This window comes from Eucyclogobius newberryi, unplaced genomic scaffold, assembly GCF_026437365.1.
Source record: "Eucyclogobius newberryi isolate DKJ021-1_F unplaced genomic scaffold, fEucNew1.0.hap1 SCAF_12, whole genome shotgun sequence".
In the NCBI taxonomy this organism is placed as follows: Eukaryota; Metazoa; Chordata; class Actinopteri; order Gobiiformes; family Gobiidae; genus Eucyclogobius; species Eucyclogobius newberryi.
This window is the reverse complement of record NW_027315746.1, coordinates 6,598,111-6,625,723: the sequence shown is the minus strand read 5'-3', so window position 1 is coordinate 6,625,723 and position 27,613 is coordinate 6,598,111. Positions and strand designations below refer to the sequence as shown.

Here is a 27,613-nt window from a genome sequence, read left to right as displayed (position 1 = left end):
TACAGAGGAACAAGGACGAGAGGAGAGGGGAGGAGAGGAGGAGCATTACAGAGGAACAAGGAGGAGAGGAGAGGGGAGGAGAGGAGGAGCATTACAGAGGAACAAGGACGAGAGGAGAGAGGAGGAGAGGAGGAGCATTACAGAGGAACAAGGATGAGAGGAGGAGAGGATGAGAGGAGGAGCATTACAGAGGAACAAGGAGGAGAGAGGAGGAGAGGAGGAGCATTACAGAGGAACAAGGACGAGAGGAGAGAGGAGGAGGAGGAGAGGAGGAGCATTACAGAGGAGCAAGGATGAGAGGAAAGAGGAGGAGAGGAGGAGCATTACAGAGGAGCAAGGATGAGAGGAGAGAGGAGGAGAGGATGAGAGGAGGAGCATTACAGAGGAACAAGGATGAGAGGAGAGGATGAGAGGAGGAGCATTACAGAGGAGCAAGGATGAGAGGAGAGAGGAGGAGAGGATGAGAGGAGGAGCATTACAGAGGAACAAGGATGAGAGGAGAGAATGAGAGGAGGAGCATTACAGAGGAGCAAGGATGAGAGGAGAGAGGAGGAGAGGATGAGAGGAGGAGCATTACAGAGGAACAAGGATGAGAGGAGAGGAGAGGATGAGAGGAACGAGGATGAGAGGAGGAGAGGAGCGAGGAGGAGAGGATGAGCGGTATGTACAACAGGTATAAATACACAAAATAAAGTCAAAATTGTAAAAACCTGTCATACGTCACTTTAACATGTGACAAATCTGGGTCCCACACTTTAAAGTGAATGTAACAACAGTTTTTAGAAGACATTTAAAGCCATACATTGTATCACTATGTATTTTATACATTTATATTTAAAAATAACAGGTTAATAATAGGTCACGTTAACAGTTACGTGTCAGGACACAGAGGGAACTCTGATGTTTCACAGTGAACCAAGATGAGACATGAGCCGTGATGAAGCCACGTGCACCACACGAATCAGCACACGCACACAGAGAGGCGGAGCACAGAGAGGCGGAGCACAGAGAGGCGGAGCACAGAGAGGCGGAGCACAGAGAGAGGCGGAGCACAGAGAGGCGGAGCACAGAGAGGCGGAGCACAGAGAGGCGGAGCACAGAGAGGCGGAGCACACAGAGAGAGGCGGAGCACAGAGAGGCGGAGCACAGAGAGGCGGAGCACAGAGAGGCGGAGCACAGAGAGGCGGAGCACAGAGAGAGGCAGAGCACACAGAGAGAGGCGGAGCACACAGAGGAGGCGGAGAACACAGAGGAGGCGGAGAACACAGAGGAGGCGGAGAACACAGAGGAGGCGGAGAACACAGAGGAGGCGGAGCACACAGAGGCGGTGAATGGTGGATGAGTGAAGCACCTGAGGTGAAGGGGCCTCCCGTACCTCCTTTGACTCCGGTGGAGATGAGGATGGGAGGAAGTCCGTCCTCCGGGATCAGACTGACCGAGCTGCCCACAGGACTGCCCACCGGGGCCGCGCCCGGCTGCGACGTCTGCGGAGGGAGAGCGGGTCATTCTATTCATGCTTATTTAACCGGCACTGCCAAACTATTTTCAAAGGTCAAAAGGTTTGCTAATCTCGTCCTAACCCAGCCCTAAAGTGACATTTGTGCCGTAAACACATAGTAACGACATTAGCTCTGCGTTGGCGCGTTACCTCGGAGCCGCCGGCGCCCGAGCTGGCCTTGGCCGAGATGGCGCGGGACTGGGACGGCGGCTGGTGCGATGAGAGCGGTTTGGGGGAGTCGGGGGCGTCGCCGTTGGGCAAGAGGCCGTCGGCGAACCAGACCCTCCTCTGCTCGCGGGTCAACGAGGCTGTGCGGAAACAGACATTCGACAAAGTATTAAGGAAAGCACAAGTTACAGAAGAGAACCACAGTGGCATTTTTAACTGCGTTATTTAGATTTATAAACACAGTCATGACATGAACTCAGCGGGACACGTTCCCGTGGCTTTAAAGACTTTAAACTTTTTAAACTACCGTATTTTCCCGACTATAAGTCGCACCCTTTTTCATAGTTTTGGTCGGGGTGCGACTTATATGTGATATTATTTGTTATTTTCACATGACAACCACAAGAGGGCGCTCTAGGCTCTAAGCGACGCAGAAGAAGAATCTGCACTTCCTCTTCCTCTGGAGTTTGTGGAGTTGTTTAGAAGTGACACAGAGGAAGAAGAATTCAATGGATTTAGTGATTTGGGGTAAAACTGATGCTTTGCTAAACTTGTTAGCATGTTCTTTATGCTATAGTTATCTGAATAACTGTTCATATGTTACGTTAACATACCAGACACTTACCACAGTTCTGTCTGTGCCTCATGTAGCTGAAGGTGTTAGCGTTAGCATACGTCATGTAGCTGAAGGTGTTAGCGTTAGCATACGTCATGTAGCTGAAGGTGTTAGCGTTAGCATACGTCATGTAGCTGAAGGTGTTAGCGTTAGCATACGTCATGTAGCTGAAGGTGTTAGCGGTAGCATACGTCATGTAGCTGAAGGTGTTAGCGTTAGCATACGTCATGTAGCTGAAGGTGTTAGCGTTAGCATACGTCATGTAGCTGGAGGTGTTAGCGTTAGCATACGTCATGTAGCTGAAGGTGTTAGCGTTAGCATACGTCATGTAGCTGGAGGTGTTAGCGTTAGCATACGTCATGTAGCTGAAGGTGTTAGCGTTAGCATACGTCATGTAGCTGAAGGTGTTAGCGTTAGCATACGTCATGTAGCTGAAGGTGTTAGCGTTAGCATACGTCATGTAGCTGAAGGTGTTAGCGTTAGCATACGTCATGTAGCTGAAGGTGTTAGCGGTAGCATACGTCATGTAGCTGAAGGTGTTAGCGTTAGCATACGTCATGTAGCTGGAGGTGTTAGCGTTAGCATACGTCATGTAGCTGAAGGTGTTAGCGTTAGCATACGTCATGTAGCTGGAGGTGTTAGCATTAGCATACGTCATGTAGCTGAAGGTGTTAGCGTTAGCATACGTCATGTAGCTGAAGGTGTTAGCGTTAGCATACGTCATGTAGCTGAAGGTGTTAGCGTTAGCATACGTCATGTAGCTGAAGGTGTTAGCGTTAGCATACGTCATGTAGCTGAAGGTGTTAGCGTTAGCATACGTCATGTAGCTGAAGGTGTTAGCGTTAGCATACGTACACCTATTCACCATGTTCTCTCATCTGTTATTATTTTAAACTGCATTTCAAGAGGAAATGTCTGTTCTTGGTCTTGGATTTTATCAAATACATTTCCCCCAAAAATGCGACTTATACATGTTTTTTTCTTCTCTATTATAATTTTTTTGGCTGGTGCGACTTATACTCTGGAAAATACGGTAGTTTTTGCACTACAGTGATTTAGAAAACCGAGTTAAATTGAATGAGAATTTACATTCTCAGTTGTGGTGGAGTCGGGTGTAACTCATTCGTGTGACGCATCACAGTAAAATACACAGTTACTTGCAGCTCGATGTCACATTTTAGTCTCAGATTATTGTGAGAACGTCACGATTTAACGTTTATTTGTGATTATTAACATCACGACCAAAGCGACAATAGTCTTTAATGTTCTTTTCTTCTTGTTTTCTCGTCAATATGTGACTTTTACTTTCTGAACGATCAATTTGATTTAAACGGCACGATAAAAAAGACACTTTACTTTTACTTTTTGAGCACTTCAGGACTTCATTTTGCTCTATATATATATATATCATGTATTTGTAAATGTCATTTGAGTACACAACAGCCTCAGAGAAAAGCACAAACACAAAACCGTCCGAACCTTCGTTGGTCGGCTTGAGGACCCCGACCGGGACCATGACGGTGGGCGGGGGCGAGCCGAGCGCCCCCGAGGCCTGGGCCTGCTGCAGCGGCGGGACGGTGGAGCAGTACTCGGACGGGTTGTTGGGGTTCGGGCTCTGGTTGCTGGGACAGACCTGAGTCTCCCACGACGACGGAGCTGGAGCAGGAGAAGACGGAAGAGGCGGAGTCTGATCACGCTCATTTTGTAGAAGAAATGTCAGATAAATAAGCGCTAAATTATGGTTTCAAGTATTTGTAATAGGAAAGTAAACAAACTGACATTTAAACACTGGAAACTCAAAATTGTGGTTGATTTGTTGTTATAAAGGATGAAAAAAAACCTGAAGTTAAAGTGAAAAACAATTGTGTGCGTGAATATTTGTCCAGAAAATCATAAAAAGCAGGATTTACCTTTAATAATTATAATGTCAGCGTCTTTTCTTATTTATTTTTTTATTTACCGTAATTTCCGGACTATAAGTCGCACTGGAGTATAAGTCGCATCAGCCAAAAAATGTATAATAGAGAAGAAAAAAACATATATAAGTTGCACTGGAGTATGAAATGCAGTTGCAAGTGTGAAAATAACATCACATATAAGTCGCTCCGGAGTATAAGTATAAATATAAGTATAAGTCGCACCCCGGCCAAAACTATGAAAAAAGGTGCAACTTATAGTCCGGAAAATACGGTAAATGTTTTATTTTTTTAATTAAAGAACAAAAACTAACAAAGAGAAAGAGAAACAAGAACAGAGAGAGAGAGAGCACAAAATAAAAGCAGCAGACATCAGACAAATAAATGAAAAAATTAAATCATGGCCTAGAAATAAAAAAATAAAATAAAAAGTTTTGTCCAAAAATCGGTAATTTTTTTCCTTTTTCTATTTGAATCTGAATGTAATTTTTCCCCATTTTAGGAATGTCCAGTATAATGTCAGTCCAGTCCTTGATCTTTGAAGCATTTTGTGTCGTACTTTTTATTTTGAAGGCCTTTTAGCAGATACTTCCTGTCTCCACGGCAGGAGAGACAGGGTACAAATACAGAACACAGAGTTCTGAAGTCCATTGTGATATTGTTGTGTTTTAGAGTCCTCAGAATGGCTACGATTTTCAAAACACGACCGCGATTGTCATTTTTACCATCGACAGGTCACAAATACTCAATTCACCGCCGCTGCCCTAACGAACAGCACCGCATCGTTTTGTCCTGGACTTGACCGTGTTCGGTTGGCGCTCCGCTTCACTCACCGCTCGTTAAAGTCGAATGGCACGTCACACAAACGCGAGCCTCCTTCCTGTCCATGTACAAGAGTCTGCACTTCAAACCGCAGCAGGACGCGCAGAAAACCTACAACAAAAACAAGAGAACACGGTGAAGAAATGAATCATCGTCCCACCACAATAACACGTTTCCTCCTGACAGTTGAAGTTGCGTTTAAGCGACTGTGAGCTGCTGGATTGGAGAGGCCCATTACACATAATTATCAGCGGCACGTTTGCGTCTGGATAATTGCGCCGGAGAACGAAGGACGCGATTCATTAGCGCGGCCCATTAGCTGCCATTTTACAACAGAAAAGACCCGTTTGTCGTTTATTCAAATTAGACTGAGATGAGTACATTACGTCTCACCGAGGCTTCTAACAAAACACCAGAGCCTCCTCAACAATGAAAACGTGTATAACAAAGAAGAAATCAAAATAATACATTAATCATAGACAAAAATGCATTTAATTTGCTTACTAATGAACAGTACACTACAAGATTGTTCCGCAGTAAGGCATCAAACTTATCTACATAGCATTTTATTCAGGTGTTTTTATTACTTGCCTCGCCACAGATCTGACCGGTAAATGTGACCTGATGGTGCCACCAATGGGTAAAAATAATGTAATACGGTGGAACATTCCCAAAGAGAAAAGCAGGTGGTGGACAATGTTTCTATTTGATTATTAGATTGTTTCTCTGTAAATGATCATGTTTACCACCTTGGGTTAATCAAATTTTAAAAATAAAAAGAATAAATAAATAAAAAATATATACAGTTAAATAAAAATATAAAAACATTAAATTAAAATAAATAATAATAATAAAAAAAAAAATCAAATATCAAATAAAAAATAATAATCACTTTGCAATAGTATAGGCCCATCTCTAAAGAGTGCTAAATCCTAATATTGGTCATCGGGCCCAAGCTCTTCTCATAACAGTCTAAAATAATCATATCGGTGCCTCGTTAAAGTCCACGTGAAGGTTCTCATGTTCTGATTATGAGCTTGTCGCTGTGGTTAATAATCATAGTTTTTAAATCACTCAAATTGCAGTTTGTGAGTTGAAAATGTGACATTCAAAAAGGTTCAAATCACAGGAAGTAGCGCCGCGTTCTAACAGAACACCTCCACCTCTGTGATGTCATCAGAAAGCGCCATTACGTCAAAAATACAGAGAAAATTTGCCCTCAGCTCACACCTGTTTACTAGAGTTTAAACACTCATTTAACAAAACAAACGTGTCTTCGGGTGTAATTACTTGTCAAATCAGAAATATTGTACAATTGAAATGGACTTCAGCACTTGTTTACAATTTGGTTGCTCGGTAACGGTTGTGGAATTACCTCCATGTCATATTTGCTGCTCGTGTCCAACCAGGAAGTGGCATTATAAACATCACACATTGATGCCACGTTGGAGAAAAACAAGTCAAAATGTTTGGTAAAATCTTAAATATTAGTTTGTTTTCCTGGAAAGTGTCATCCACTAGAATATTGTGACATCGGCTCAAGTCTGCTCCACGTGTAAACCACGTAAACGAGAGCGGTGAGAGCACTTTTTTCTGCGGATTGCGGCACCTCGGCTGTCGGACTTAAAGCCGTGTCGTTTCCGTGGGATACTGCAGAGCCAGCTCCTGTCGGCTCAAAAGCCCACAGTGTTTGTTTACAGCCGAGGGGAGAAAAGAAGAAGCTGCACAGGCCAGATTCTGAGCCGTCAGCGACCGCAGTAAACAACAACAACACTCGGAGCGGAAAAGGAGGCGGCATAAACTTTAACTCTGCTTTGGATTTTTCAGTGTAAAAATGCAAATGCCCAAATAAAAAACTGACAACATAAAATTGTAGTGTTATGATTATTGTGAGAAAAAACATCACGATTTAACGATTATTTTTGAAATCTTTCATATTCTTTCATTCTGGTGGTCTTTACATGGCACTGTTCCTCAAGTTTGTGAGCTTTACCAAATGCAACTCTCTGAAAGACAAAATAATGTTAAATGTGACAAAAACGGCCAGATAAAAAGTTATTTAGGTTTATATTTGGACTACATATTGAACAAAAAATACTTAATTTTGCTTCTAAACTTGTCACAATTATAATTTTGTGGTTCTTACGATTATATTGTGACACTGAATAATCACGATTAATGATTGATCTGATAATCTTGGCGCCCCTAGCAGCAACTAACAATTGTTTTAGCAGTCGACTTGTCAATTAGTTCTATTGTACATCGAGATTAACTAGATTATCAACCAAATAACAATGAATATGAAGACTTGATAGAGAATATTTACAAATTAAGTGCATCATTGAGTTCTTTACGTTCTTGTCTTTGTTTTTAGCTCAAAATAGTGATTCCAATATATATAAATAACGATCATAGATTATAACTACATAACAGACAGAGCGTAATAAGTCTTCTTTAATGAAAATAACGGCTAAATCGTGTCGAAAATGACATTGTACGGTAGCGTTTTATATCATCCTTGTGGCATCAGAATTGGTATTGAGCCACTTCCTCTGTAAACTGGAATTTCATTTGAACAACCGCACACCGCCCCCTGCCTCTCATCCAACACCGCGGCATCAGAAACACAGATGCTAACACAGCTAATGCTAACCCCCCATGGCGTCGTTCTCGCTCGCGTTCACCGACCTTGCCGCAGGCTCTGCAGTGGTGCCGTCTCTTGGTGAAGGTGAACTTGACGTCGCACTTCATACACACCGGGGCCTGCGAGTCGGGCACCCAAACCGGCGCCACCTCCCCCAGCGCGCTCTTCCTGCACAGCGCCCCCTGCTGACCGGCCTGCAGATCGTTGTCGGGGCTCTCGGGCTGCGCCGCCGCCGACTGCGCGTCCTCGGCGCAGTCGTCCCCGTTGGTGCCCGAAGCGCTCGACTTCTCCGTCAGCTCGCCGCTTTTACGATTCTGGTTGTCCATGTTCTTGTTTTTGCCGTTGACCGCCGACGGCCCGAGCTGGTTTTGGACGCGACTCGACAGAGGCTGGGGGATTTGCAGTTTGAGGTTGACGGGTTGCTTCGGCCGCGCGCCTCCGTACGGGATGCTAACCGGTTGCAGGCGCCCGTTGTTCAGCTTCTTTCTCGCGCCGCCATCTTGGTTTTCCTGCTTGCTTTCCTCCATCTCCTTCTCCTCCGTCACTGAATCTTCTTTGGACGATGCGCAAACGGACGCGCCGCCGCCTTCTTCTTCTTCCTCCTCCTCCTCCTCCTCCTCCTCGATTCCTTCGCTTTGGGGCGTAGCGTCTTTAGCCAAACCATTACAAACGTTCGTTACGTTTAGCTCGTGCGCGGCTTCTCCGTCTGAACTCGCTTTAATCTCCTTTTCCGTGTAAACGCCGTCCGGTTCATTGCAACTTTCTCCACTCAAACCACACACGTCTCGTTTGGAGTCGACATTTTCTGCGGCGTCCCCAGCCTCGCCGTTTTGCGCCCCGATGTCGAAACTAAAATGCGTCGAAGCATCGCCTTGACGGGATAATTGGTCCGGAGCAGAAGGCCGCCCGTCCCGAAGCGGTAAACCCTCTTGCGAGCCCCCATTTTCGCAGGAATTCACTGGAGGCGGCGACACGTCATCGGCCCCGACCAGCTTGCCGATATTGGGCTGTGGGAGCGGGGGGCTGTGGACGTCGGCGGGCCTCTCCTCTCCCCAGGATGGATGCTCGGCGCTGCGCTTGGGATCGGCCCCCGGGGAGAGGCTGGACGGGGGGCTGGTGGGGGCGAAATCCGGGGCGAGGGTCTTGAAGGGAAGCGGACTGTCCCCTGGGCTCAGGTCTGCGTGGGCCAGGGCGGGGTTTAGAGAGAGCAGGTGCGGGGGCGGAGCCAGGATCTGAGTCCACTTGGCGTCGGAGAGGATGGGCGTGTCTGTTTCATCTGGAAGAGGAAGACAAAAGGGAATTTAGATGACTTTACAACAGATTTTTACTCAAACTGGTGGTACTGGCAATCTTTATTTATCTTTATATGAACATTTTTTGTAAAGTGACATCGGGTTTATCCACAAATGTGAGTCGGTTTGGGTCTTTGTATGTTAAAAATACACGATGAGTCCTTTTTCCCCAGACACTGCAGCGGATTTCAGCTCATTAAATTAGTTTTCTCTTGCAAATCCAATAGAATCTGGACAAATACACACTGCAGAGCCACAGTAACTGGAGTGAAATACAGTCTTGCAAGTAACACGCTCAAAATACGTGTCAAATCTGGAGTAAAAAAAATATTTTATTCCATAAGGGCGTGACACATTTTTGACCTAAAGTGTGGGCGTGTCAAAGAGGGGCCTCACCTGGTTTTTCTTTATTCCAATTTATTAATTTACCGGTATTTGAACACTTTAATTTGAAATATTCCTTTCCAGTCAATCATTATTTCACAGTCTAATTGTAATGTAACGCACGCTGTTGCAGAATGGTCGAAATATACAATAACTACAACAAGATACAACAACTCTTGCAAGATGTTGTAGTAGAAGTTGCCAATGTAATTTAGAATAATAAAGAATGTGGATGTTTTACTGGATCAGATCAAGAGAAGGCCACTCCCACTTCCCCATTCATTTTATCATTGATCAGGTGTAAACGTCCAATAAACTTGAGTATTTCACGTGTACCATTTGCATTCATAAAGTGTTCGCGGCGCCTTCGCTTGAGACGGGGAGCTTTAAATGGTCTGCCAGAGTGAAACCGTCTCCCAGGTGATTTCAGAGGAACAATCCGGAGACGAGCGGCGGAATGAGGTTGGCGTGGAGTGTGAAATTAGCACGCCAACGGACTGGGACGCGGTGAGAAACTGGGCCACACTTCCGGAACTCTGGGGAGCCGTCAATCAAGCCGCGGCGGAGCAGACGGGAAAGCTACGAGTCTGAGAAGAAACGCGGCGAAGACGGGTTTGCAAATGATAAATGAATGTGAGATCGATTGTCGTTATTTAAAAGGCTGAATATGCAGCGCTGAAATCTAAAGTTTGGATTAATACTGACAGCAAACAGGGAACTCCCCACAACAGCTGTACGGCCCCAACCCTAATTAGGATTTAAATCAAGACTAAACCAGGATCAAAGCGCCTCAGGACCTAAACCTGGAACTAATGAGTCATAAAAAAGCTTTAGTCAAACGAAAAATCACAAATCCTGCATTTTTCATATTTGTCCTGCTTCTAACTGAGGCTGCAAGGCATATCGCAATAAGGGGTGTCAAGATTATTCAGTTAGAATGATAATACAGGTTATTAAAAGGTCACAACCAAAAGATAATAATCGGGATAATTTTACAAGCAAATTAAGTTAAAAAAAGACCTACAGTAAATGTACTTTTTGATCTGCCACTTTCTTTTGTCATTCAGAAGGTTTGATTTTGTACAGCTGGTCACAAAATTGAGAAATTGTAATGTGCTAGACAGCGTGAATGAAAAAAAATTGAAGTACCGTATTTTCCGGACTATAAGTTGCACTTTTTTTCATAGTTTTGGCCGGGGTGCGACTTATACTTATATTTATACTTATATACTTATACTCCAGAGCGACTTATACGTGATATTATTTGTTATTTTCACACTTGCAACCACATGTCATACTCCAGTGCGACTTATATATGTTTTTTTTCTTCTCTATCATGCATTTTTTGGCTGGTGCGACTTATAGTCCGGAAAATACGGTATACCGTTTTTGGTCACATTCACAATAATCACGACACTAACATTTAATATCGTGACATCCTTAATCACAATCAAAGCAACATTTTAAGGATCACAAGCATTACATTGTAAAGACGCAATCATTTAAGTGATATAATATAACAACAAAACCATGCTAACAAGGCAGGGCACCAACGCCCCCCGCCCTGTCAATCAAAGTATGCAGCGCTTACAGCAAACAGAAGGTCTTTACATCTGTTCCGCCACTGCACAAGGCACTACTGTTTTAATCTAAATCCAGTGTAGTGAAGACGTGAGGTTATTTTGTTGAAGTTTGTTACCTTCATTTTCCTCAAACTCGTCCAGCACCTTGTCCAGGTTGAAGGCTTCGGCCTGGAAGTAATTCTCCATGGGTCAGGAAGCTCCACCCTGCCGCTGCGTGTGCCCCTAACAACAGGAAGAACAAGCTAAATACCACACATTTCTAAACTACGTCACCGCGTCCTATGGAGAGCCGCACTACTGTATGTAATAGAGCACGGATTAAAACTGCATCCACCAGGGCCGGCCCGAGGCACAAGCGCATCAGGCGACTGTTTGGGGGCCTGCTCTGGGGGGGGGGGCAGTGTCCAGACCGGAGTGGGAGGAAGAGAATTTCCCGCTACAATCGATTCAGATCACTGAGTCAAAAGAGTTAACAGACAACTTAAGCATAGGTTAATGTTCTAAGTGCAAAAAACTAGTTCAGATGTCCCGCCATGAGAGTTTGCAGTGGTTCTCTGGAGCCTCAGCGCCATAAACTCGATCTGGGGCAGGGGGGCCTCAAACTCATGCCCACCACACACTTTAGTTAAAAGGCACCGTCACAAACTACACATGTAGCCTACTCAAATAACGTGGGAAAATGTTTAATGTAAAATTCACCAGAATCCCGGAATGATTCGTGATGAGCCCCAAACCCCCCTTTACTTATGACTATTTATAACTTTAAAAAAACAATGTAAACACAAACAAATGTCTTCTCTAGAGATCCTGAGTCACTTTTCTTCTGAGTCCGCCTCTGATTTTTAAACGGTGTTTGTCAAATGGTGGGCCACAACCAAAATCTTGTTTAGGGCCACCAAATGCCTAGAACTGGCCCTGGGTGCAATTATCAAATCATAAAGGCGGCAGAAAAATCATGCTGTACCTTTTACTTATAGTGCTACATACATTTTATGGCCATCTGCAGTATTACATTTTTATATCTGCAGATGGAAGCGTCAGTCCTGGACCATCTACAGTCTGGATCTCTCCTTCACTGTGGTTCTCCTCAAGGTTTGTACTTCTCCCCCACTGTGTTTTCTGTAGTTTTTCGTCACTGTGAAGGTCTAATGACAGGAAATGCTCTAGGACAGTTAACCATTTGTTTAATTTCTGTGAAAGTGGTTTAATTTGCTTCTCTATTATTGACAAATGACAGTTTCATTCTTTGATTCTCAAACTTTCTCCTGATAAAATCAACAACTCCGAGACGCTCACCGAGGAAACTGCTGTAATACATTGAATTTAGATTATTATTAGTTCATATTATAGTCTTTTGTCAAATGTTTGCACTCATGGAAGTTGTTTAAAATGTGTAAAATCTTCTTTCTTATAAAAATCTTTTTTTTTTTTTTTTTTAAATCGCACATCTAATTGCGATACTTTTTTAAATTGTATTTATTTTCAAAATGGTAGACTATTATAAACTCGCAGTTCATTAGACTGTCTTTAGAAACACCTTTAATATATCTATAATTATCAAACAGTTTATTTGTTGAGTCATTGATAAATAATAAACTTACTTCTTTGAAAACTACTACCTCAACAATATAATAATGACAATATTGCACTATCCTTTTAATGTTCCGGCCATCAAACAGAATAATAATAAAAAATACTTTGCTGGATATCTTCTGTACATTTAGCTTTCTGATTAAGAAAAATAAACTCTAGATTTAAATAAGTCCACACTGGCTCTGCTCTCTCACATCTGCACGTTTCACGAGCCAACAAGGGCTTAAAAATAGCAGGGAAAATGCCTAGTTTCATATAAAGAAAATGGAATTGAGGTTTATTTATAGAGTGTGAAAGTTACATAATGATGCTTCAATGTCCTCTGACCAACCTTCATCCTTTTCTATTTACAGCTCTGGTCACACGACTCGTTAAAGTGATGTATGGACCATGTGGATACTTCTAGGGCTTATCCATTTAATAAACAATGGAAGAGAATAATTAAGAAAGTGAGTCAAAGCATATATTTGTGCTTTTACTGCATTAAAAGCTCCTGCATTGAGGTGGTTGAACAAAAAATGATCAATGACCAATCAATGAATGCACTGGCAGAGCTAAAGAACTTATGTTTTCATGAATAAAGACAGTTATAAAACAAATTCAACAAGAAATTGGTAAAACAAATCATATATTTTGCTTCTTGTATGATCATAATCAGACAAGCTATAGGTCACATTTCTGCATCTAAACAGGATGACTTAATACACAAGAAAAATGGGTTACAGCTTCATAAAATACTGTCAGTGAAAATGGTTAAAGTCTCTGGAAAGTTATGTTGTAATTAGTTTGATTGTATTTATCACCATTCTGAAACAAACTCAGGTGAGGCTAAATTTGACAGCTCAAGAATTTAAATATCATCTTGCTCTTGTGTCTTCGGGCTGTGATCGGCTAAAGAAAGTGTTGGTGCAGGTGGCCCGGGAATTGAACCCATGATCTCCTTTTTGGGACGCTCTAACCGCTCTGCCACCGCGCATCCGTGCCAGATCACAATTTTTATTTTATCACGATTCATGTACACATTAAATTTGTTTTTCTATTGCCTTTAATATGTAAATAAAGTCATCTCCTTCTGAACGCAAATATCTGACCCAAACTGCACTCTCAAGCATTCACAGTAAAGCATCTACAGTAAACTGCTTCTTTATCTGTAAAAGGGAGCGCAAACTCACCATTCTCTCTCAAAACACTGGCTGATCTCATTTAAATATTTAGTGGGCTGATAGTTACTTCGGCCGACTAAATGCCTAGAGCCCCGTTTATCGTAAATAAACCACAAATATGGGGTTGTGCAGGTTTGTCCGATGGTTCGCGATGTCGTTAGAATCGACCTGCATCTCGGTAAAGCTCATTTGAAGAGAAGTTTAAATACATTTGAATCGAACGTCCGCGCAGACGACGGAGGCGGCGTTCGGCGGACCAAATGACACCAAAAGCGCAACGAAGACGACAGAAACGGTCAGCGGCCGGCTCTCACCTGCTCAGAGGTCCCTCTCTCCGACACAGAGACGATTCAACCTCGACGGGCCTCGGCGACTTCAGTCAGTCCAGCGACCGTCCGTCGGCCGCGCGCCTGAGGGGAGAGAGCGGAGCGACAGCATCAGGACAATACCGCACGAGTTCAAGATGAAACTGAGGATATGGTACAGTAGTAAGTGCAGCGGAGTGTGATCCTGTGCCTCCAGTTTACAGTTTTTAACATAAAGATGGTATTTGGTCATATCCTAGTACGTGGTGTGGCGGCGAATCTCTTCAACCAAGAAGGAAGCCGAAAACGCAGAACTGGTGCAGCAACTAGCATGTCAGCAGTTATTATAATAAGCCATGATTAACCCCTACAGCCCACATGCGGTACTACGCTTAAAAACACGCACGCACATTTGTTGCGTATCTACAAGAAAATAATTTGAAAAGGAGTGTTTAGAAGCACATTTTGGGAGTAAAATCCAGTTTCTTTAGGCTATACTTCGCAATAGGGACAGTTTGTTACGCAGTTTTGTAGCCGATATCAATATTTTGTCTTCACGTATCCGACATTTCCCGATATCTGAGTCACGACAGCATTTATTTCCTTGAAACAAAACATCTCTAAAGTGTGCTGTAACTGCCGTATACCCTTTAAGTAACTGCAGTACAGCGTCGTATGATAGACGTTCAAACATTAGGAGACGTTCTGAGCCCGTATATAACCCATTTTAAGATTTGTGTACAAACTCAACCAGGATAACCGACCGAACCGATATCTTTGAGCCGATTACAGCACATTTCTCTGGATCGGTGCCAATATCTGATGCCATTAATCTACAAAGTGCTGCACGATGTCAAACTATATCCCTTTTATCACTTTTACCCCTTTATCACAAGACGGTGTGAAAATTAAAACTAAACCGGGTCCAAAATGAATAAAAAAGTAGGTAAAGTCACATTACATTGTGGTAATTTTGCAACTTACAGAATTACACATTAGTGAGAGACAAAAGCGTTTAATTCCTCACATTATCAATTACCTTGGTTATCATCTTTGCAAACCGGACTGAGCAACCGTTTGACCTGGATTTTATGTGTTTATGGGCTGTGAACGACTCGAGTCCAGGGTCGTTCCCATGGGGACAAGAGACGGAGGATTACTAAGTAATACTGTAAATAACGAGGAGACGTGACGGCGGGAAAACAGAGTTGAAAGAGATTAGACATTATTTTTTTGCCAAATACAGTGACATGTATGACAATATTCACCAACAAGATAGTTTATGCCGTATTCCTATCCTCAGTTCTTTCCTATCACAAGAACTGAGAGGCAACTTTTAGACAGGAAAGCAAATAAAGTGGTTGAAAAGAGCTGAATCGACACGTTTTCCCGCCGGTTTAAGCAGAACGTCTGAGGTTTGGATTGCAAACGGCAGCGTCTTGAACACGGGAGACGGCAAAGACGCAACAAGACGGACATGTTAAGTTATCAGAGAGCGGACAGTGCTTTAAGTATTAATTAAGGTGGATCTCAGTCAGACAATAGCACTACTGCATTATAGAGTTAAGCAGCGAAGGCAAAGCATAAGGAAAGTTACTAGAACACGTCACCGTTTCAGCTTTTTGTTTATTTGTTTGTTTTATTTTATTTGTTTTTGTATTATTTTTTTATTTTGCATTTGTATTATTTAGTATTTGTATTATTATTATTATTATTGATATATTATTATTTTGTATTATTATTATTATTATATATTATTATTATTATTTTGTATTATTATTTTGTATTATTATTATTATTTTGTATTATTATAATTATTATATTGTTTTTTGTTTAAAATTCAAGATAATAAAGTATTTTAATGCATGTTTTGCCCTATTTAGCAGGTGGTGAAGAAGAATAAAACCAAAACTAACAAAAGTATCGTCTCAACTTGTGGGAATTTTATGACACAATTTCAAATGTCAACAATATCTTTGACCACATCTCCATAAAACTTCCTTAAATCTCATAGCTTGACACCTACAGCGGCTTTATTATTATTACACATAAATGACTGGAGGGCTGAGCGGTTGGAAAATGAAATCCTCTTGTGATTGGATTTATTTCTCTGGCAAAACAATTAATAAGAACAATATATTCGGGCTATTTTTTTGGACATTATTGGCCTTTATTATTGGCCTTTATTATTGGCCTTTAAACCTCTTGTGCCTTTACTTTGGCCTCATGTTTTAGAATATAAAATAATGCATGTATTGAAAAGTGCACCACTCTGGATCTCATTCTGGATCTGGTGTATGAACATGGGGGAAATAAACAAAAACTAGCCCTGACGCACTAATGTAAGCAGTTGTAGTGATTTGGACCATGAGAACACACGCATGGAAAACAGCTCTCAATATGTTCTTAGCTGGTGAAATAAAGGTTTATACATAAATAAATCTTCAATTCTTTACAAAGGGCGTGTCTGGTGACCCCGCCCTCCACCACACGTCGAGTCAAACGCAAACCGTACCATTTGTTTTGATACGGACCGTGACCCATGACCCCGACGGCCTAATCACCTGTCAATCAGCCCGTGTCAAATCACAGTCAACGCAGCGACCAGACCGATATATCGATCCGCTCAAACGAACAGACCGAAATATCGATCCGCTCAAACGAACAGACTGAAATATCGATCCGCTCAAACGTACAGACCGATATATCGATCCGCTCAAACGTACAGGCCGATATATCGGTACGCGCAAACGTACAGGCCGATATATCGATCCGCTCAAACGAACAGACCGAAATATCGATCCGCTCAAACGAACAGACCGATATAATCGATCCGCTCAAACGTACAGGCCGATATATCGGTACGCGCAAACGTACAGGCCGATATATCGGTAAGCACAAACGTACAGGCCGATATATCGGTAAGCACAAATGTACAGACCGATATATCGATCCGTGCAAACTTACGGACCGATATCGTTCATGATTTTCCAGACAACGGAGCTCTGCCTTTTCACGTTACAATCACCACAACAAGACTTCTTTTTTTTCTTTTTAAAGTCGATGTTGCATAACACGTGTCCCTCAATAGTAGAAATCAGTTTAAATTCAAACATAAGGAGTGTCAACATGTGAAAGAACTGACATGTTTTGACTAAACTGAACTATTTGCAGGTTTAACACAGAACAAGACAAGCTGGAGAAACGTGGCCCAAGTCTCTGCAGACGACGTGACGTTACTATGACGATGCAAATGTCGTCGTGAACGTACATCACTTTGTGGCCTTAAACTTCAAACGCAGCGCCACGCCTCCGCCAGGATGGCCCATCCCCGTTTAACATTTAATTACCTGCAGAGGCCAAACTGAATAATGCATTTTCAGTGGGTGCGCGCGAGTCAGGAGTATTTTTAGCCGTAAACTGAAGACGGCGGTACACAAACAGACAGAGCGGCGGTTTTTGAACTCTTGACTAGACACACAATGTAGGCCACGTATTTAAACACGACTTTAAAAACACACGTGTTCGAGTGGCGATTTGTAAAACTCCAAAAGGGGACGAATTGTGTGAATTAAATGAGTCGCCAAGAGAATGAGTTCTGTTCATTGGGAGCATGTTTCATACAGTACGAAAGAAGAATATGTTTGGTCATATTCATAGTGTACGTTTGAGCTTTTAAGATAAGAAACTTTATTTGTGCCACACTGGGGAAATTCCAGTGTTGCAAGACAGATTAGGTACAGAAGTAGATTAGGAGCTGAAATATAATTAAAAAATAAAATAAAAAAACTCAAAAAAAAATTAAAAAGAAAAAAAAAACTCTAGAAAAAACCCTCTTACAAAAAAAACCCTCTTATTTAAAAAAACAACCCTCACTTAAAACAAAAACCTCTTATTAAAAAAAAAATCTTATTAAAAAAAACCTTTTATTAAAAAAACAACTTCTTATTAAAAAAAAACATTAAAAAAACAAACGTATGTCTCTTATACTCTTAGGAAACTACGTGTGTTTGTTTCCTGTAGCATGTGAAATAATTGTACTCATTATTGACGCCATATGCGCTGTGCATTTAGAACAACGTTTTTACGGCTTTACGGTTATTGCGTCAGTGGCATAAAGAGGTTTCAATATTATCCTGATATTTTTTGTGGCACTTCCAATACGTTTAAGAGTTATCGCGGCGGTAAAGTTACTGCCGGAGTTAATCACAGAACCATCATTTTAAAATGTCTCTGGCTTTTTCATACATTTTTCTCCATTTTAGTTATTTTTTTAGTGTGTTATTTTTTTTATTTAGAGTGCAATGAAAAACGTAACATTCCTCTCCAGCTCCATAAAACCTGATAAAGTCTGATTAAAAACCCCATAGCCATTCGGACGTTAAACCAACACCTTATGTAATCGTTTTGTTTATTTACTTGTTGTGTACGCGTATTGTACGCGTATTACATGTATTGTACGCGTATTGTGGGTGTAGTGTACGCGTATTGTGCGTGTATTGCATGTATTGTACGCGTATTGTGGGTGTAGTGTACGCGTATTGTGCGTGTATTGTACGTGTATTGTACGTGTACTGTACGCGTATTGTACGTGTATGGTCTGAAGAATTCCTGTTCCAAAAAACAAATGCCACTGTCTTGTCACGTGTCCATGAATAAATGATGCTGATTCTGATGAAGCGACGTGAGGATGTTTATCTCAGCTGAACGAACATGTGGTTTTGGTTCGATTTCTGCTTCGCGAGTTTCGATGAGTCCAGCACCTTTAGATTGAAAATGATTTCAGGCCAAACGTTTCCAATTTTGAAAAAAAAATAATGAAAAAACCACCATCCAGATTACCTGTGAAACCTGTTCGACCGCCGCCCTGTAGATAATTAAACCTCTGCACAACATGTTCTGACGGTTAAACGAGTCATTTTTCATCGTTTGCACCAATTTTAAAACGTGTGTCGTTAAATGAATTAGGACTTAAAGACACAAATCACTTCTAATTTTCAGAAAAATCCTTAAGGCCCCAGCACGAAGCCATCCATCGTACTGAAATGAATCCGTTTGAAAACGTGACGCGTGAAGAATCGATGGACCGACCTCATTCTGCCCGACGCAGTGTGGTCAGGTCAAATCTAAAATCTATGGAGACATTAACTCAGTCCATGTGGAAACTACAGCGCCGCCATGATGGAGTAACGCGTCTCCGTGCTAATTAGAGTCCAGCAAAGTGATGGTACGTTCATTTACGAGGCCTGGAAGTGTCAGACGGGAGCGAGGAGGGAGTTTCCAGTGGATTTATCACGGCGGCGTCTGTGTTAAAGTGTGATGTATGAATGAATAATGCTGCCGTTTAATGATCTCCGCCAGAGTAACACGCGAGTAACACCGGCAGTATGTGTCACGTACGCAAACACCATGTGACGTTGTGTAAAAAAAACGTGTAGATTGAATGCATCAGTCAGTGGTTCCGCCAAAGATCATTTTGATTATTAATTACGGTGGGTAAAGGCCCAAGAAGCAGTTAGGATTTGACTACACGTGTGCGACAGGTGGTTACGCGCAGTTTTTGAAAGGCAAAAAACGACTTGCACTTTGATATAGTTGTATTTTTTGTAACGGATGCACAATGGGAGCTCGTTCCGCCTGTCAAACTTGGTCGCAAAATAAAACAGAACATGTCAAATGTTATGCGTTTATACATCGACCTGCCGCACAGACCAATGATTGAGCTTTTATTCATTTATAAAATACTGTTGTGGAGCTCCGCGGTCCACTTTGAGCTGGTTCTGGAAGTACATTTCTCATTCATTTTTGCAATATATGGATTTAAAAACGTTCTAATAAAGAGTTTATGTTGTGCTTGATAATGTCATAACGCGGTTGTTCTCTGTCCAAAAGAACACACGTTAAAATTCAGATAAATGTTTTGATAATAAAGCGGTTTATAAGGTTTTAGAAACAGATTTTAAAAATATTTTTATTTATCTTTAAACATAAAACAAAAACAGGAAACAAGAAAAGACAAGAGAAAACTAAATAAATACAAATAAAAAAGAAAAGAAAAAAGGCACAAAGAGTCCAAAATAAAAGTCATATATGTAGGTTTTGTTTTTGTTTGTTTTTTCCGTATGTAAGTAAATGTATAGCTCATTACCACCACAGAGCTGATCAGCCCTGAGCAAACGTTTAATGTTCATTTTTTCCTGAATCTGTATGGGAAAAATGTATGTAAAATGTACTTCCGTAATCGCATTGGGCCCTCGACCGCCTTAGCAACAGTCCCTTTGTGTATCCAGGGAGGCATCGTAGCTTTTAGAGTATACGCTTTGTGCCAGACGAAGTGAAAGTTTAAAGAAAAATAAGAATCGTTTCAATTTTCACACAGATTTCACAGCAAGAGTGCGACGAATCGTGTAAAAACAAAGTGACAGGAGAGATTTGTTGTGGAGACAAAGACGGCATTGAGTAAAGTCACTGAGAATCAAACGAGACCGTTATCTGACTCTACAGCCACGAGGGGTTAAACTTTACACACATTTACTATCAACACAACTACAACGAGACAACATAAAAGATGATAAAACATATTGTGTATATTATTAAATATTGTTTGCACTGCTGCTGCTGCTGCTGCTGCTGCGTCTAAATTGCAATATTTGTCTGGCCCTATAATGAGTATCGCAACAAACTGAATATATTTAGTGTGTTTATAATGAAAAATTTGAAAAAGGCAGATTTTTATTCAAGATTTTTCATATTCAGTCTAAATTAGCTTTGATTTTGTCTTGCGTCGCAGTAAAGTTTTAAGGCACAAACTTATTTTTTGTAATATAACTGAAATTGTGTCAAAAAGTAGATACAAACATCGCGATAATACCCGTATCGCAACAATACCCAATACCGCGCGGCCCTAACTTTACAGAGACGTACTCCAGGACTAAAACTGCAGTTGTCCTTCCATTTTGCATCACTTTTCTTCAGTTGTACTTTGTTTTAGCGCACTTCAGCGTCCTCTAGTGCCCTTTAGCATCCTTTAGCGTCCTCTAGTGCCCTTTAGCATCCTTTAGCGTCCTCTAGTGCCCTTTAGCATCCTTTAGCGTCCTCTAGTGCCCTTTAGCATCCTTTAGCGTCCTCTAGTGCCCTTTAGCATCCTTTAGTGCCCTTTAGCGTCCATTGGCGACCTTTAGCGCCCTCGACCCGCATCCTGGAACCCGCAGTTACTCCCGGACACAGGAAGGGCCGCGGACGCCAGCTTCCTCCGGACCCAACGTCACTTAAAAACATTCATACTCCGCGTGACTCAGTGACACCTCGTTATTACGTAAGTGCTGCCGACGCCCGGCGAGATGCAGCCGCCTGGGAGGAGTCATGCTTTTGGTCAGATTATAAAAAGGCATTATGGGAAAAACACTGAGAGGTAGAGCCGGACGATACGAGGAGAATGACCTCTGCAAACCGCACGCATTTATTGCCCACAGTTAGAAAGACCTGAGCTGATCACTGACCATTATGATTATGATTCAAATGTGATTTGATAACTGCACACAGCCCATAGGGGGCGCAAGAGCGGAGGGGATCATCATCCAGCCCCGGCACAATAACGACTGTACTTAATGTTGAATAAATGACGGGTAGAACAATCATTTTTGAGGATCAATTTTAATCGCTGTGGGTAGTTTTTATGTGTGCTACTGTTTTTGTTATTTTCCTGCATTATATTATATTATATTATACATTTTTAAAAAGTGTTTACCGGGATTATCTTGCTTTGGAGGTAAAGCGCCCCCTACAGGTCGGACGACTCGTTGAACTAAAACGCAGTTAAGATACATACTAACTAAATTTGACCAAGAAAAATATGTGAGCAACTTTATTTTGTTGAATTAATGTTTAGAGTTGGAAAAAAAAAAGTAGTTTATTTTGTGCAAATTCTGCATAAATCAGAGTGTCCCTGGTGTCACTTCCTGTCATTTTTCTACAGCGTTTTAAACATTTTCTCCACAAACACCTGCTCGATTGGTGTAAAACTATAATTTATATTTAAAACAGGTAGAAACACACCAAATAAAGTCAAAAAGTTGATAAAGTTTAAAAAAAAAACATCATGGGCCCTTTAACTTGTCAATAGCATAAATTAGTTTTTATAGTATCGTTAAGTGGCCTAACGTCGTCCCTGTATTAACTAGTCAAAACTACCCAAAATCTTAGGTTGAATAAAACAAAAATAATTTCATATACAGGCTAAAAATAAAAATGTAAAAAAGAAACAAAAAAAGGAGGTATACCGGTAATTAGACTATTTCAATTATTTCACAAGCAACTTAAGCCCACATTATTAGAGATCCATGGTACACAAAAAAATACGCAAAAATGACTATGTTAAGGAAGGCAGAATAAAAGTAATTCAAAAATCACCACATTTCAAAGTGCATCTCTTTACCATTTTTGAGTTTCTTTTGGTAAACAATTCAATTTCCTTTTCCTACTGCAAAACAAACAACGCAGCGCGGCGACACAAAGCCACAAGTCGCACTGATTTAAGCGATTCCGATCCGACAAAAGAAGTTGAAAGACAAAGAGCGGCTTGTAAAGGGCCCGGGACGTGGCGCCGTTTCAAAGCGCTTCACGTCAAACTCCGTTACACGCCTCTGTCCCGCTTTTGTTTTGATCAGCGATTAAACGAAAAGACGAGAACGAGGTGAAAAGACGAGAGAACGCGGTGAAAAGACGACACGTTTCATCATCGTCAGGCGTGTGTGAGACTCTAGCGCCGTCGCCTCATGAGTCGCCTCCATCTACAAAGAGTGAGACAGGAAGTGCTGCGAGTGTCGACTCCAAGAGCAGTTCAACAGGTACAGGCAACAACTGTGCTTTAGGGCCCGACGCTTTAGGGCCCGACGCTTTAGGGCCCGACGCTTTAGGGCCCGACGCTTTAGGGCCCTGACGCTTTAGGGCCCGACGCTTTAGGGCCCTGACGCTTTAGGGCCCTGACGCTTTAGGGCCCTGACGCTTTAGGGCCCGACGCTTTAGGGCCCGACGCTTTAGGGCCCATCCTTTAGGTCCTAACGCAATAGGTCCCACGATTTAGGGCCCCACGCTTTAGGTACCACGATTTAGGGCCCGGCGATTTAGGTGTCGACGCGACGCTTTAGGGCCCGACGCTTTAGGGCCCTGACGCTTTAGGGCCCTGACGCTTTAGGGCCCTGACGCTTTAGGGCCCGACGCTTTAGGGCCCTGACGCTTTAGGGCCCTGACGCTTTAGGGCCCTGACGCTTTAGGGCCCTGACGCTTTAGGGCCCAACGCTTTAGGGCCCGACGCTTTAGGGCCCATCCTTTAGGTCCTAACGCAATAGGTCCCACGATTTAGGGCCCCACGCTTTAGGTACCACGATTTAGGGCCCGGCGATTTAGGTGTCGACGCGACGCTTTAGGGCCCGACGCTTTAGGGCCCTGACGCTTTAGGGCCCTGACGCTTTAGGGCCCTGACGCTTTAGGGCCCGACGCTTTAGGGCCCTGACGCTTTAGGGCCCTGACGCTTTAGGGCCCTGACGCTTTAGGGCCCAACGCTTTAGGGCCCGACGCTTTAGGGCCCATCCTTTAGGTCCTAACGCAATAGGTCCCACGATTTAGGGCCCCACGCTTTAGGTACCACGATTTAGGGCCCGGCGATTTAGGTGTCGACGCAACGCTTTAGGTGTCGACGCGACGCTTTAGGGCCCGACGCTTTAGGGCCCGACGCTTTAGGGCCCGACGCTTTAGGGCCCGACGCTTTAGGGCCCGACGCTTTAGGTCCCGACGCTTTAGGTCCCGACGCTTTAGGTCCCGACGCTTAAGAGTCTTCCAAGTTTGTTGCTCGTTTAGCAGAGCTTGACTTGAACTTCCCTAAACACATTAGACCTGGTTTAGTATCGACTACTACGTCTTCTGTTTATATTCGGTTTAGTCCTGACTTTTAGATCTAGTTCTTCTAGTCTTAAATTCAACCCAGTTTAGTCCTGGTCTATTTCTGTTCTAGAGCAAGAAGAGAAAAAAGAAAAAAAAAAAGAAAAACATTTATAAAAAGGAAAAATAAATGTACCTTGAACCTTGAACTGTTTGATCAATTCAAATGGTTTCAGCACTTGTGTTTGTGTAGGATGCCACCGCAGCTGAAGTGAAAGGTTTCAAACGTGTCATATTTCATGTGTAAGTCTCTAATAGACTCAACTAAAGTGTGCGTCTGCTGGAACGACGCCAGCTCAGAGTCCAGACAAGGGAATGAAAGAGGCCACACACTGCATTAGGCCCGACGGTGATGCAGACGAGAGACTCTGGAAGCGGGTGGGGTCTCGCTTGGGGGTCTCACGTCGCTTAAGGGTCTCGCGTCGCTTAAGGGTCTCGCGTCGCTTAAGGGTCTCGCGTCGCTTAAAAGGTCTCGCTTAAAAGGTCTCGCTTAAAAGGTCTCGCTTAAGGGTCTCGCTTAAGGGTCTCGCGTCGCTTAAAGGTCTCGCTTCAGGGTCTCGCGTCGCTTAAGGGTCTTGCGTCGCTTAAAGGTCTCGCGTCGCTTAAAGGTCTCGCTTCAGGGTCTCGCGTCACTTGGGGGTCTCGCGTCGCTTGGGGGTCTCGCGTCGCTTGGGGGTCTCGCTTAGGGGTCTTGCTTAAGGGTCTCGCTTAGGGCTCTGGCATCGCCTCAGGGTCTCGCCTCAGGGTCTCGCCTTTACCCTGGTAAAGTATTTGTTTTTTAACCTTACCTATTTTTCTCAAAGGTGAAGAAAGGCCCACTTGTCCAGGAATCCACCTCCACATCTTGACCAAGCGTCTGCGAAAAAACAAAACGTGGTAAATACAATGTCACAGACGAGGACGACGTCGCCACAGAATCTCACAGAATCAAATAGCTGCTCATTAACTTCTGCTTATGTCATAATTTACTACCACGACTGACACGGACCAAAACAGTCTCCAAACCAGACGGTAAATATTATGCACAGGTTGCATGAGTCACGACACTGCAGCCGAGTCTTAAGAGATATACATTTGGAATATATAAAAAGGGAAATAAAGTGTATTACAGGTTTATCACCACGTTTTCATTTCATGTTCACAATTGTCCAAAGAATAAGTCCACTTTTCCCCCCAGCAGCAGTCAGCAGGTTAAGGAGTACAGCTTTATTAAACAGGAACTAAATGTACACCATAATAAGGATTTGCATATAGTATTTGAATAAACTGAATCTGACTGAAATGTGCGTTAAAGATTATTTTACCTCTTTTTTTTTTAGTTAAAACCTTAATAAATCATACTTAGAATTACAAGCACAAGTTTGCAAAGTTTGGTGTGTGTAGGTGCTACTTTACGGCTGGATCTTTATCAAAATTGTTGGAATTTCGGGTAAACAGAACATCTGAAGCCAGTAATCCGATTTCATTTTACAGGAATCGACAAGAGAAATCATGCAAAACCAGGGAAATGGAGTTTATTATTTTAAATTCATTGCACTTTGTCTTCCAAAACATACTAGTCACTCTATAATCTGATTTTGCTGGGCCATGTAAACGCACCCAGGGACCAAAAAGCACCCAAAACACTGTAGAGTTTTGCATGTTGCGTCTTGCCTCAAACGAGTCTAGAAAAAGGGTGGAATAGATCATGCAAGAGTTTGGGACAATTTAGCTTCAAAACTTGGGCACTTGCATTAGCCAGACCCGCTGCTAGCTCCATTAAAAACGCACACAAAATCCCACGCAAGGCCATAAAACGCACAACAAACTGTATCATCATTTTAATTGCACATTATTACAACTAAGACGTGTTTAATAAGCGCGGCGGGCACAGCTTATAGCATTGTCGTAAAGCTAAAGGCTGCACAGGTTAGCTCCGATGATACAGCGGGCGGTCGTGAGCAGAGTGGCCGCCTCGAGGTGAACCTTAGGCGGACACTTGCTCCTGCGACGACTCGGCAACACTCCACACTTTAAGCTTCTTTTTTCCTTTTTTTTTTTTTAAAGACAAATTGTTCTGTACTTATAAGAGTGATAATGTTGCAGTTGTGTTGAGGTGAAGCGGTGGCGACGAGGTTGACGTGTTGTGTAATTGTCGGGTGTTAGGCCACCTAGACGGGCAGTTCTAGCCGGGTGAGGGAGCGCTCATCGCGGCTACAAACTCCACCGACGCCCGCTGAATAGTTCACAATGGCGGTGGCGGGCTCGGAGCGGCAACAACCTGTGAAATCCCCGTCAAACCTGCGCGTAATACTCACCAAAAGACTCCTCATCTTCCGCGCAGAGTCCCGCGAGAGGCGCCCGCGTCGGTATCCGTCATGACTGGTCGCGTTTGCGGGGTTATTTCGGATTTATTCGCGGTGTTGGAGAGGCTCCGGGGAGGGACGGGAGCGCCGCGGAAAGTACAGGCTGTAGTGCCGTAGTTTGTGCTGCAGACAGCGGCAGCGGCGCTCAGGAACCGCCCCCGAGGGTTTTAGCGCTCAGAGAGGCGCGGGGCTGACGGGGAAGCGCGCGGGGGGAAGCAAGGGTGTTTCCGGTAAGCGGCCTCAAAATAAAAAGCTCTATTAGCCGATACATTTTTCAAGATTTTTGAGAAATTAGAGAAGAATTAAAAAAACGATGATGACTAGAGATGACTTATAAATGGGAAGTGGGGTTTTTGTGCTTTGAAAATCGCTCTGATTGGCTGAGGATGGAGCCAGTAATAGCCGTAGATGACAGAGTCGGGAGAGAATGAGAAAAAATTATTTTGGCCAAAAACTGACAGGCCGTTTTGCCATTATAATTTAATATGTGAATAAATATAAAAAGTCAACCCATAGATGTTCCATACATGGGCCACATCAGCGTGAATCCAACGCCGATTTGCAATTTGCTGTGTGTAGTCCTTCTCCCTTTCGTTATGTCACCCTGTGCAAAAAAGACTGGGCCAAAGGAAAGGAACGAAAACAGATTTATTTACACCTTTTTACTCATAAATATGAAAGATAACAGTAGCTATTGCTTGCATGCGCGCAAGAAATCAGTTACTGAACGTTCCATCTGATGTGAGTAATCAGGTTAGTGTAGTTAGAGGACTAAACACAAAGGGTGAAACAATTATGTTGTTTTAATTCATATTTGTTATGGAAACCTTTTTTAATCGTAGTTTATATTTTACTAATATTATTCCTTTTTTAATGTCATACCTATTGCCAATTCAAGTTCAGAGTTTGTGAATTGTGTTTACAGATAATGGCAGTAAAACTTTTTAATTAATATACAAGCATCAACTGGATCATGAAGATACTGCACATATTCAGAATTCTGCCATTAAATGTATTCTAAGTATTCTTCCCAACACTGTAAAAGGGCTATAATGTCTTCAAAGCATTGTAAAATTGAACTTTATCAGGACTGACAGCTTTGGGGCCCTGCTCTTATTTTGTAGCCGTGCCGTCTCGTGTTTCCGGTGCACCTCCGCACGCGCCCTCATGATTCCGCCTCGCGCCAGCCGCAGGGACATCTTGGAAGAGCGCGCTGCGCGCGGCGGAGGGGCGCAGCGGCAGGGGTGGGTCCGGACGGTCCACGCGGTCCCGTCAGGGCGGCACGACCCTCACGAGCCCCGGACGTACCGCAGTCACGTCCTCCCGTAACCTTGTGGCGCTGAGGGAT

At 43.0% G+C, this 27,613-nt stretch overlaps 1 protein-coding gene across 3 annotated transcripts in view; it reads right to left on the bottom strand.

Moving 5' to 3' along the window:
• The window catches only part of zfyve9a (zinc finger, FYVE domain containing 9a), a 39,710-nt gene extending 13,282 nt beyond the window's left edge, over positions 1-26,428 (bottom strand). The window contains exons 1-8 of one of the 3 annotated variants that reach the window (XM_072440656.1): positions 26,218-26,428; positions 24,709-24,776; positions 11,040-11,145; positions 7,709-8,940; positions 5,032-5,131; positions 3,762-3,938; positions 1,649-1,806; positions 1,352-1,484 (exon numbers count right to left, since the gene is read on the bottom strand). In XM_072440656.1, coding sequence (XP_072296757.1) covers positions 1,352-1,484; positions 1,649-1,806; positions 3,762-3,938; positions 5,032-5,131; positions 7,709-8,940; positions 11,040-11,109 — 1,870 coding nt within the window. In that variant the 5' untranslated portion in view covers positions 11,110-11,145; positions 24,709-24,776; positions 26,218-26,428. Of the gene's footprint in view, positions 1-1,351; positions 1,485-1,648; positions 1,807-3,761; positions 3,939-5,031; positions 5,132-7,708; positions 8,941-11,039; positions 11,146-13,993; positions 14,084-24,708; positions 24,777-26,217 lie in introns of those variants that run through there. The other 2 variants (XM_072440659.1, XM_072440657.1) reach the window with 2 other exon arrangements.
• Between the last annotated feature and the right edge of the window lie 1,185 nt (positions 26,429-27,613).